General features: G+C 49.4%; 1 protein-coding gene and 1 pseudogene across 2 annotated transcripts; both read left to right on the top strand.

Moving 5' to 3' along the window:
- The first annotated feature begins 2,306 nt into the window (after positions 1-2,306).
- On the top strand, positions 2,307-4,887 carry Ccrl2 (C-C motif chemokine receptor like 2). Of its 2 annotated transcripts, none has more exons than XM_005333068.3 (2): positions 2,307-3,209; positions 3,760-4,887. In XM_005333068.3, the coding sequence occupies exon 2, from the start codon at positions 3,772-3,774 to the stop codon at positions 4,837-4,839; it is 1,068 nt and encodes a 355-aa protein (XP_005333125.2). In that variant the 5' UTR covers positions 2,307-3,209; positions 3,760-3,771; the 3' UTR covers positions 4,840-4,887. The 2 variants fall into 2 exon arrangements, with proteins under 2 accessions (XP_005333125.2, XP_040146093.2); XM_040290159.2 differs by having other exon boundaries at positions 3,194-3,327.
- A 4,414-nt stretch (positions 4,888-9,301) lies between these two features.
- On the top strand, positions 9,302-11,789 carry LOC101965364 (ATP-binding cassette sub-family F member 1 pseudogene; annotated as a pseudogene).
- The last annotated feature ends 570 nt before the right edge of the window (positions 11,790-12,359 follow it).

Below are 12,359 nucleotides of genomic sequence, written 5' to 3'. Positions count from 1 at the left end.
CCTACCTCGCTCCATCACAAGCTCAGCACAGCATGGGAGATGGGGAGACCCAGCCTCACAGAGATGGGTGTGGCTTGCCAAAATGCCCATCGACCTGCTTCCTGCCAGACCCCTGCCACACCAAGAAGGAAGCACCCAGGACTCCTCCGGCTGCAACCTTAACCCTGCCTTTGACGTACTCCTCCTTCCACAAAGACTCGGGGCCCTTTTTCAGTTGTTCACTTCCACCTCCTATCAGGACTTGAAGACCCGTCAAAGCGCTCCCCTTTTTATAACTAATTTCTGGCTCTGGCTCTATTTCTTACGAATTATTTCAGACTTTTTATTTCCCAGGCGGCTCACACCTCCTGAGCAGGAACCTACCTTGATAGAGTGGCTGGCCAGCCTGCAATATGATACGGAGAACCTGTCTACCTCGTCCATAACATTATTTCTGAAACTATCACCCAGAATGTGTTTTCAGCTTCCCTTGATACAAGAACTCAGCAGCAAGAAAGGCTGAGGCCATAAACCATAACTATGGGACCTGGCTGTCCTGCGCCCACCTTCTCAGCAAGGCTCTTTGGACGACCAAACCACCTACCCTTCCTATTCTCCTTCCTCACTTCCTCTTCCCATAGAGCTGCTTTTCTACCAACCTGCCATCGACTTGCTTCTTTGGTTTTAGTCTGCTGAGCGTATGCCCCGTGAAGATCGGGATTTGGGGCTGTTTTCCTCCTTGATGTATCCCTGGCACCGAGAACAGGCTGACCCCTGTAAGACCCTCTTCAATGTTGGTTGAGTGAAGGGATGATTTTCAAGCTGTAGGGGGGAGCGAGAGTAGGACAGGATGGCTTCTTAGGTTGAATCTGGGGTAGAAGGCTGTGATAAGGAGGAACCCAGACCTTCAAGGGTAAGGTCTGTGAGCCACAGGCCAAAGCCACAGAATGTGCTAGAGTTTCATCAGCCAAGACGGCTGCTATGCTTTGGATGAGCACCCCCCCATACAAAGGCCACACACATGGGGAAGGTTTGGTGCCCAGCCTGTGTTTCTATGGCAAAGTAGAGAAACCTTGAAGAGGTGGAACCTACTAGAAGGAAATAGGGGAACCCCTGCCCCTTCCTGCCTCTCTTTTTCACTTTGCAGCCCTTTCAGCCTGGTTTTCCTACCACAATGAGCTACCTCATCACAGCCCCAAAGGCACCAGGGGCAAGTGAACATGGATTGAAGCCTCTGAATCCGTGAGCCAACTTTTCCCTCTTTAAAGTCGATTATCTCAGGTATTTTGTCACAGTTGAGAGAGCGCTGGCTAATGCAATGTCCAGACAGTCGAATGGTAAATGGAACTTTCCTTGCGCCTCAGCTTCAGACCTCTAAGCTTCTCCTTCCTACCAGTTTAGAAGAAGCTTCAGGAATCTCATGGCCTGGGTGTGACTCGTCAGAATGGTGGGAATCAAGCCAAAACCAAATAATACTGAAAGTGAAGGCCATGCTAATGGAGAAGTTAGGGTGGAAAAAAAAATCGAGGAAAATTTAAATTTCATGTGATTCGGTGACACGTGGTGTATGATGTGCCTACCTGCTCTTCCCCCCCACCTCTCCCCTCCCCCAGCCATCTGTCATCTAATGAGCCATGTGTTTCCTGGTGGCTTGTTCGAGTTTCGATTCTGACTTGGCTCTCCCTCCCCTGCCTGGGGCTGACCACTGAGCCACCCTCACCTAGCCACCTGCCTTCTAGTGTTCTGGTGTGGCTGCAGAGTCAGTGAGACCTCAGGAGGAGGGAGAGGGGCCGCAGCCACCACCAACAGGAGGTCAGAGGTTCCCAGGGCCTGGCAACCCCACTCCCTCACCCGAGAGAGGAGAGGACTCACTGGGGTCCTCTCACAGCCTGGGTTCCCGCTGCCCCAACCCATGTCTCCCTTTCTGCTGTGGCCATGGGTATACGCTTGGAGCCTAATGTCCTGTCACACATCTATCGGGGCTTTTTTATGCTTCTCTTTCTCTTACTCTTCCTAGTTGGAAGGTTCACCTTCTGAATTCCTTGCTACCTCAGATGCATCTTTAGTGATAAAAAGGAGGTCACTGTACCAGATTCACCCCTGCCAGGCGGATACGTAGGACTGATTTCCAAATGAGGTGGATCCCAGGTACCAAGAGTCATCGACCCGACAGAAGTCCATCAACATTTTTTTATTCAGTTCTTTTAAGTTCCTCTTCTGAGCTCACACGCCTTCCACGTCATCCCCTGTCCCCTCCCACCTCTAGATCTGTGTGTCGGCTCCGTCTCCTTCCTCCACCCCAGCCTCAGTTTGAGGTTCCACTCATTTTCCTCGTGTTCTTTCCCACCTGACCTGAAGTCCCCTCCATGTCCTCATTTGGGGTTTTCCCTGCTCTGGGTTCTTCACAGAACAGGGTCAGCTGCCCCAGATGTCCCCGCAGCACAGAGGACTTCCGGGCGCCTGCAGCACTCCTTGCTGTCGTCGACATCATTGCCCAGGCAGCCCTGCACTCACAGACACTGACGCCATCTCTGCCCCACTCTGTCCCCCAACCTGTCCTTCCCCGCTGACTTCCCTCGGTGGCTTCCATTTTTCCCTCTTAGACCCTCAGCCAAAGCCCACTGTGCCTCTCCAAAATAGCCACAAAGATCCAAACACACTCTGCTGGAGGGGGCTCTCGGGGCAGGTTCCCCATCCCGGCACTGACGCGGGGACGCTGCCTGGGAAGGGTCAGGACCCTCAGGTCTGGACTCCGGATGGCCACAGACACGCTTCTCCCCTGGTGGCTGCCGCCTATTCAGAGCGCTAATGTCAGAAGCCAGAGGGGTCTCGGTGCTTCTCAGCAGGGTGACGCCAGCCGCCAACTATCACTCAAAGCAGCAGTAGCTTAGTTCCCTTATCTACGGCTGCAGAAGGACAGTGGTCTAAAAGGCCATGGGGAAACTAAAGGCGGGGTCCAGGAGAAGAGGGGAGGAGAAAACGTCCCCGTTCCTTTCAGAGGCTCCTGAGAGGGTCCAGAGTTCAACTGGCTGCTGAACTCAGCTGATCCCTGCGAGACTGAAGGGGCAGAGCCACCCAGGCAATAACAGTGAGTGGCTCCTCTTGTCCCTGAGGGTCTCAACCAGCTCGATCAGAAGGAAGCCGTCTTCCAGCCGCCCCAGGAATTCCCACGGCTCCCTGGATGGTGGATCAAGAGACTGCGCCCCTCCCCGCAGGAACTCGGTCAAGTGGTAAGTCCTATAAGTTCTGCCCACGGGAATGCTCCGCGTGGTTTCACTTTTGCAAACATTTGTTTATCTCCCTCGAGAGGGGAAACATCTCCGCCTGTCACAGGAAGCTGTTTCAAGGGTGAGCAAACTTTTTGAACATGTAGATATTATTAAGACCTACACGGATTTCTTGCAATTGAAAGCTGCGGTATTCGGTTCTCTTTCATTGTATGTGTTCTTGAATATGGTTTCCAAGTAGGCTAGCCTTGTGGCAACTAGAAGAAATTAAGCCAAGATGATGTCATGCCTATTTTAATGCCCTGGGGCACCTAGCACACCACTAAGTACTTAAGAGTCAGATGAATATAGTCACTGCTGCTCCAAGGGAGGTGGGCACCTGTTTAAAAAAAAAAAAAAGTGTTTAATTTCAGCCTTCTGTGTTGCAGACCTACTCTGGTTAGAATAAAGCCAGGGGACCGTGTGGCTCTGTGGGTGCCATTTCTGGTTGTGGTTTCTTCTGGGATATTATTACAGCCACAGGGAGGAGAAATAATCTCTTGTTTATCCACAGGACATCCAGAAAATGGATAATTACACAGCCACCCCAGACGACTACTACGACGTCTTCATCAGCGATGGTCCAAAGAAGAACGACGACGAGGTGGAACCACCACCGTGTGACAGATACATGGCCCAGGTCCTCTCAGCCCAGCAGGTGCTGCCGTTCAGCGGCACCCTATTGGTGGCCGGTCTCCTGGGCAATGCCTTGTTTGTGTTTGTCCTGGTCAAATATAAAGGACTGAAATACGTGGACAAAACCTATTTTCTGAACTTGGCCATTTCCAAGATGTGCTTCTTGCTTTTCCTGCCCTTCTGGTTTCACACTGCTCTGGAGAGAAGACGCGCCGATGAGCCGCTATGCTGGGTTTTCGCAGGACTCCGCTCGGTGGGTGTGTTCAGTGAGGCGCTTTTCAACACCCTCCTGATCCTGCAAAGGTACGCGGTGTTTTTCCACGTGAGATGGTTGTCCCCAGCCTTCAGGACGACGCCGGGCACAGTGATTACAAGTGTTCTGACGTGGGTAGTGGCCTTTCTGGTCACTTTGCCTGAATATGTGCTTTATCAACCTCAGGTGGGATTCCAGGGAGACCAGTGGTGCCCCTTGAGCAGATCCCACTTTCTGCCAGCTCATGAGGCCTTCTGGAAGCATTTTCTGACTCTGAAGATGAACATTTTGGTACTGGTTTTCCCGTTGCTCGTTTTTGCATTTTGCTACGTGCGAATGAGAAACCCACAGAGGCTCAGGGAGAGTCCGCCGGACCTTTCTAGGCTCCCTTTTGCCCTGACCGCCCTCTTCCTTTTGATGTGGGCACCCTACAACGTCGTGCTTTTCCTGTCTGCTTTCAAAGAACACTTCTCCCTCCAGGACTGCAAGGGCACCTACCGACTGGACATGAGCGTTCAGGTCACAGAGATCGTGGCCATCGCCCTCTGCTGCGTCACCCCTCTTCTCTGTGTGTTTCGGAACAGGACACTCAGGAGATACCTCTGCAGGCGGCTGCTCTGGTGTAAGGACACCTCGCCTCAGCCCAGCGAGGGCTCAGACCCAGGTACATCAAGGCAAGATGAAGTCCACAGCACTGAAATGTAAACCAGCTAGCACCAACCGCAGGACAAATAAATGTTGACTTTTGCTCTCTTTGCATTGTTTTGTCCAATTTTTTTTTTTACCCATTTGTATATGAAATAGACTATGGAAGAAAAAGGGGCGGGTGAAGGAACATTTACTAAGCCTTGGATTTGTCCCAGGCACTGTCCCTGGCTCTTTATGAACTTGTGCTCTATCTCCCTGCTCCCTCAGTCCCATCCGGTGTGGATGGGATTCATCTCATTTCTCTGAGAAGGAAACTGAGGCTCGGAAATTAGAAAGCGGCAGGAGTGAGACACTAACCCAGTATCGTTTGCCCCAGACCCTATATGTTTTATCCAAGCAGGCCGAACTACCCGAAATTATCCAACAAAATACATGAAATAAATATGAGCTTTTAAAATCCAATTGGGGGCACATTCCACAATAAGAAACAACCCATTGATATGATTTTTCAGGCACATTTTCTTGCAGATGATTAGAAGGTCTGGCTACAGAAAGCAAGGCACAGTGACCTGTTCTGTAGGAGTTCTCCAAGATCCCTTGGCTACTCAGCACCCCAACACCCCCAGGTCTCTCTCCCTAACCCATGCACCTTCAAGGTTCCTAATATTTCCTCTGACTTTATCATAAAGGTGAGGGAATCTTAGGAAATATAAGTGCAAACTTCTGTTCGGAAAGGTCTAACAAGGAGCTGGGGTTAGAGCTTGGTGGTAGAGCGCTTATCTAACATGTGTGAGGCACTGGGTTTGATTCTCAGCACCACATGCAAATAAATTAAATAAAGGTCCATCAACAACTAAAAAAAAAATTAAAAGAAAGAAAGGTCTAACAAAACAAACGCTTTGACCTTTTAATTATACCACACACCTCAGGCCTCAGCAGCCCCTGACTACAGAATGTCCCACTTCCTTTCTACAACTGAATGACACCACACAGGACAGGCCCCACCTGCCACACCAGCAGAAAGCTAGCTCCCCACACAGAGTTCCCTCCCCCAGGACCCTGAGGCCTGCAAGTCTGGCCCAGTCTTGGTCTCATCATCCTCTCCCTGACCCGTGTTCAGAGACAGATTCCACACTCCCTGGTCTCTTGCTAACCCCATCCCTGTCCTTGAGGCCGTGGGCAGTGGCCGGGTCTTGCAGACAAGGGGCCTGGGATGGGGCCTCATCCAGAAGGTCCAAAATCCTGCTTGCCCCGGAGGCACAGCACTGACACTTGCTAAAGATGTCACCTGGTCACCTGCTCCTGCTGCGATCCAGAGCAGCAGCCAACACGGCTCCCCAGCACTGGCCATATGTTCGTGCCCTTGAACCTCCGTGGAAAGCAGCAGGTCCACATCCCTCCTTCACAGCTACATGGGTGGGTGCGAATAAGGAGGCACAGGGACCTCTAACAAACGGAAAGGCCAAATCTTTGGCCAACCAGAAAGCATCCTTGATTTTGTCTCAAAACAGTGAATAGATATGTAATTTGTATTGATGAAATAAGGTGAAGAAAATCTTATTTTCCAAGCATCAGAATTCTTTCCATGTCACCCTGAAGACTCCCCATTTGTGTTAGGTGAAGTATTTCAAAAGCCTATCAGGACATGGGATGAGACCCTCAAGGACCAGGCTTAAGTAACAATAAATGACTCCAGAGTAATTCTATGGCAGTGGTCTCAGACACGAGCACACATCACAACGTCTGTGTTGAAGCATGGATTCTGGGCCTCAGCCCCAAGTGTCTGATCCATTAGGTCTGAGAATGTGCATTGATGACAAATTTCCAAGGGATATGGATACTGCTGGCCCTGGGACCTCGCTGAGAACCACTGTTCTAGGGAGAAGGAACTCAGCTAAGGTGTTTGGTGTTGTCCCCAGTATAGTATGGAACTTAGAGCCAAGGCTGAAATGTCTGGGAATGTAACAGGGCATGGGGAGGCATTGGCGGGGCTACAGTGGGGGAGGTGGGGAAGACATAAGAAATGGCTGTCAGTTGCAGAGAAATTAGGGAGAGAAAGGACCAGTAAACCCTTCTCATCATTCACTGAGACGTTATGGCTACATATACTTTTCTATGATTGTGATGGGGTCCAAGTCTGGTCATCTCAAGATGAGCTGGAGTTGGGCTGGGGATGTGGCTCAGTGGTAAAACACTTGCCTAGCATGTGTGAGGCTCTGGGTTCCATCCCCAGAACTATGAAGAAAAAATATAAAGATGAACTGGAGTGAGCACAGGGAACAGTTGTAACTGGGAGAAGTGTCCTTCCCTGCACAAAGGACCTTCCATTGCAAAGGTGAATGCTAGCTGACATCCTAAAAAAGAAAAAAAGAAAAAAAAAAGAAAGAAAGAAAAGAGAGAAGGAAACCAATGGTGACATTCAAAATGGTACCAAAATATTTCAAGAAAAACATGGAGGAATTGGAACTCTCATTTACCGCTGGTAGGAATATCCAATGGTACAACCACTTTGAAAGGTTCTTAAAAAGTTAAGTTATTACACTCAAGAATATTTGCCCAAGAGAAATGAAAACATGTAGCCATCCGTAGACTTGTTCATGAATGTTCACGATCACTGCATTTAAACAGTTCCACCATCCATCAACGAACATTAGCAAGCAGGAGCATATCTATATAATGGAATACTGCGCACCAGTACAAGGAACAAAGTACTGATTCACACAACAACATGCATGAAATCTCAAAATGCTACATGAAGAAAGCCAGATATATTTTTAAAGAGTATTTATTTTATGAAGCCAAGCGCAATGGCGCACGCCTGTAATCCCAGCGGCTCAGGAGGCAGAGACAGGAGGATTGCAAGTTCAAAGCCAGCCTCACCAACAGTGGAGTACTAAGAAACTCAGTGAGACCCTGTCTCTATAAAGTACAAAACAGGGCTGGGGATGTGGCTCAGTGGTCGACAGCCCCTGAGTTCAATCCCCGGTACCAAAAAAAAAAAACTTCTCCTTGGTGTCAGGCATTGATGTTTCTATTTATTATATTAGAAATTTAGACACAGAAATTTTAGATATTTATCTTATGATTTTTAAAACAATAATAAACCTATTACATGTTAACAAATATTTCTCTAAAAAAGAACTTCATTTTTTCAAAAGAAAAGAAAATTAACAAGAAGTCTTGCTTTTCCTTTTTTTTTTTTTTTTTTTTGGCATGTTATCTTAATGGCTGACTCGCTCAAAGAGACTGGATTCGCTTTCTCTTTCTGCAACCAAACTGTGGGAGTATCCATTGTCAGATAGCCCCTAGAGAATTCCACTTATGAGGGAATCAGAAAGAGAAATAACTTCTTGGCCTCCTTATGAAACTAGTTTGTCCTCTAGGACCCCCTGAAAGTTTCACACATGGAGAAGAGCTCTAGGCTGTCTCCCCAAAAATAAAATGACTAGATTCTAAGGTGTGCCCATGTTTGTAGCTTCCAGACCCTTCCACATGGCACCCTTTACACTCCCAGCTTCACAAGGTTACCAGCTCTCCAGATGGTCAAGACTTGAAAGATCAGAATAGAAGACAGGTCTTCAGCGCTTGAGTAGGCAAAGGAAGTGGTTTCATTAAAACGCCCTGCAGGCTGGGGTGCAGCTCATAGAACCACAGAGAGATGAGAAGGTCCTGACCATCGGTATGAGAAATAATAAAGTTTGACCTCTGCTCTATGTCATCCACAAAGGAACGTGTCACCAACACGACGTGGCCAGGAAGGAGGCAGACAGGAGAATCTATACTGTACCATCCCACTGATATCAAATTCAAAACCAGGCAAGATAGTGGTTACTTTGGGGGAGAAAGGAGGCAGGATTGGAAAACGCATGAGAAGGGCTTCTGCTTATCATGTAGGTTCCCTGACCTAGTTCTAACATAAAAACCTAAAGACATCCTAGGACGACTGGGGGAAATATGAACGTGAGCAGGGTGTCAGATGACACGGAATTTTCATTTGCAAGCATGACAGTGAAATTCTGCTGATAAGAAGAATGTCCTTGTTCTATGAAATATGGTCCTAGTCAGTTCAGACAACTACAATGAGAACTCCATAGACGAGTGGTTCAAGCAACACTTACTTATCACGGTTCTGGAGGCTGGTAAGTCCAAGGTGGAGGTACCAGAAAGTCCTGTGCTGGCAGAGGGCCCCTCCCATGGCTGAGGGAGAGCAAGAGACCTTCTCCTGTGTCTCTTCTCATAGGTGCACTCATCCCATCATGGCGGGGAGACCTCCTGACCTAGTCATCCCCTACCATATTCCCATCTGTATATATCACTTTGGGGGTTAGGATTTCAGCATATGAATTGAAGGCAGCCACAAACATGTGGTCCATAACAAATGTCATTCAAATCATTCCATCACACATGTGCACACACGCGCGCGCACACACACACCACATGAAAAGAAAGAGGGGAAAATATGTCAAAATGCTAACAGTTGGGAAACAGCACAGGGCTCCGCCAGGGTAGTAGTAATGCAATGCCGAAGGGACCCAAGCAGCAACCACCGGAGCCCAAGTGGATCGGGGACGCAGACAGCCCAAGTCCCACAGACAAGGTGGTGAAGAAAGGGAAGAAGGACAAAAAGACCAAAAAGACGTTCTTGGAGGAGCTGGCCGTAGAAGATAAACAGGCTGGGGAAGAAGAGAAAGTGCTCAAGGAGAAGGAACAACAGCAGCAAAAGCAGCAGCAACAGCAACAGCAGCAAAAGAAGAAGCGAGACCCTCGAAAAGGGCCGGCGGAAGAAGGATGTGGATGATGATGGAGAGGAAAAAGAGCTAATGGAGCCCCTTTCTGTACCTGCCAGTGACGAAGAGGATGAGATACCTGCCCCGATTCCCCGAGCAGGAAAGAAGACCAGGGGTGGTAATGTTTTTGCAGCCCTGATTCAGGATCAGAGTGAAGAAGAGGAGGAGGAAGAAAAGCATCCTCCCAAGGCTGCTAAGCCAGAGAGGAATCAGATCGATAAGGCTGTGTCTGAGGAGCAACAGCCTGGGCTCAAGGGCAAAAAAAGGAAAAGGAAGAAAAGTCGAAAGGGAAGGCCAAGCGTCAAAATAAATTTGCTGCTCTGGATAGTGAAGAGGAAGATGAAGAAGATGAAATGACAAAAGAAAAGGAGCCTCCCAAACAAGGAAAAGAGAAGGCCAAAAAGTCAAAACCGGGTTCAGAGGAAGGAGAGGAGGAAGAGGGAGAGTCAAGGGCAGATGATCCCTATGCTCACCTTAGCAAAAAGGAGAAGAAAAAGCTCAAGAAACGGATGGATTATGAGTGCCAGGTGGCTTCATTAAAAGCAGCTAATGCTGCCGAAATTGACTTCTCTGTATCCCAGGCAGAGGTGTCCTCCCGACAGGCCATGTTAGAAAATGCATCTGATGTCAAGCTGGAGAAGTTCAGTATCTCGGCCCATGGCAAGGAGTTGTTTGTGAATGCAGATCTATTCATCGTAGCAGGACACCGCTGTGGGCTGGTGGGACCTAACGGTCAGGGCAAGACCACACTCCTCAAGCACATCGCCAACCGTGCCCTGAGCATCCTTCCTAACGTTGATGTGCTGCTGTGAGAGCAGGAGGTAGTAGCAGATGAAACACCAGCAGTGCAGGCTGTTCTTGGAGCTGACACCAAGCGATTAAGCTGCTGGAAGAGGAACGACGACTTCAGAGGCAGTTGGAACAGGAGGATGACACAGCTGCTGAGAGGCTAGAGAAGGTATATGAGGAATTGTGAGCCACTGGGGCAGCAGCTGCAGAGGCCAAAGCACGACGGATCCTGGCTGGTCTGGGCTTTGACCCTGAGATGCAGAATCGGCCCACACAGAAGTTCTCAGGGGGCTGGCGCATGCGTGTCTCTCTGGCCAGGGCACTGTTCATGGAGCCTACACTGCTGATGTTGGATGAACCCACTAATCACCTGGACCTCAATGCTGTTATCTGGCTCAATAACTATCCTCGGGGCTGGCGAAAGACACGGCTGATTGTCTCCCATGACCAGAGCTTCCTGGATGATGTGTGCACTGATATCATCCATCTCAATGCCCAGCAGCTCCACTACTATAGAGGCAATTACGTGACCTTCAAGAAGATGTACCAGCAAAAGCAGAAAGAACTGCTGAAACAGTATGAGAAGCAGGAAAAAAAAAGCTGAAGGAGCTGAAGGTTGGTGGCAAGTCCACCAAGCAGGCGGAAAAGCAAACAAAGGAGGCCCTGACTCGAAATCCCAGGAAGCCCCTGAGCTCCTGCAGCGCCCGAAGGAATATACTGTGCGCTTCACTTTCCCAAATCCCCCGCCACTCAGCCCTCCTGTGCTGGGGTCTGCATGGTGTGACATTTGGCTATGAGGGGCAGAAACCACTCTTCAAGAACCTGGATTTTGGCATCGACATGGACTCAAGGATATGCATCGTGGGCCCTAATGGTGTGGGGGAAAGCACACTGCTCCTGCTGCTGACAGGCAAGCTGACGCCGACACATGGGGAAATGAGAAAGAACCACCGATTGAAAATCGGCTTCTTCAACCAGCCATATGCAGAGCAGCTGCCCATGGAGGTAACGCCCGATGAGTATCTGCAGCGGAGCTTCAACCCGGCCTACCAGGATGCACGCAAGTGCCTGGGCTGCTTTGGCCTTGAGAGTCATGCTCACACCATCCGGATCTGCAAACTCTCTGGTGGGCAGAAAGCCCGAGTTGTCTTTGCAGAGCTGGCCTGTCGGGAGGCCCACGTCCTCATCTTGGACGAGCCAACCAATAAGTTGGACATAGAATCTATCGATGCTCTGGGGGAGGCCATCAATGAGTACAAGGGTGCTGTGATTGTCGTCAGCCATGATGCCCGACTCATCACAGAAACCAACTGCCAACTGTGGGTAGTGGAGGAGCAAAGTGTTAGCCAAATTGATGGGGACTTCGAAGACTACAAGCGGGAGGTGTTGGAGGCCCTGAGCAAAGTCATGGTCAATCGACCCCAAGAATGAGATTTCCCTCCTGGAAATCTCCTGAGAGACAGGCTTATGTGACCTAGAAGTACCCCCACTGTCTCCCTCTCCTTGGAAGCCTGCCTCTGCCCTGCAGCTGACCCAGCAACCACTTGGGCACATGATAGTGGAGCTGTGACCAGGATACTACTTTGATTGCTTCCTTTGAAAGATTTGTGTGTGCAAATCTTTTCTTCAGACAACTGAGCTGACTTACCCGCAGCAGCCCTCTACACCAACAGAGGTGACCATCATTATCGTGGGGTTCCATCCAAGCAAGCTTAGGTGGCCTCTTGTCTTGAGACTCATTCCTCAGAAGACTGCCTCTGATCCACCCTAAAGCTTCAGGCCTAGCTGCCCCCATGGGTTTTGAGTGGCGCTTTTCTTTTTTGATGGATTTAATGCTGACTTACACAAATAGCCATTTGGACCTCAGAATTGGAGGCAGGTGTCTGAGGCCTGTGCTGTTATCCAGCCTAAGATTTGGTGCCTGTGGTCACTTGACTGATTGGGGGCCTGAGGGCAGGAAAGGAAAGCTGCAAAACTTTAATTCTCTTTTACACAGGGAAG

The sequence above is a fragment of the Ictidomys tridecemlineatus genome, chromosome 2, assembly GCF_052094955.1.
Source record: "Ictidomys tridecemlineatus isolate mIctTri1 chromosome 2, mIctTri1.hap1, whole genome shotgun sequence".
Taxonomy (NCBI): Eukaryota; Metazoa; Chordata; class Mammalia; order Rodentia; family Sciuridae; genus Ictidomys; species Ictidomys tridecemlineatus.
The sequence above is the reverse complement of the archived record's forward strand: the minus strand, read 5'-3'. Positions and strand labels throughout refer to the sequence as shown.

Bases quoted from the DNA above. Each gene is read 5' to 3' on its own strand.
- Ccrl2 (XM_040290159.2), top strand. From the start codon at position 3,238: ATGCTCCGCGTGGTTTCACTTTTGCAAACATTTGTTTATCTCCCTCGA. The intron at 3,328-3,759 runs GTGAGCAAACTT...GTTTATCCACAG, and splicing joins CACAGGAAGCTGTTTCAAGG to GACATCCAGAAAATGGATAA.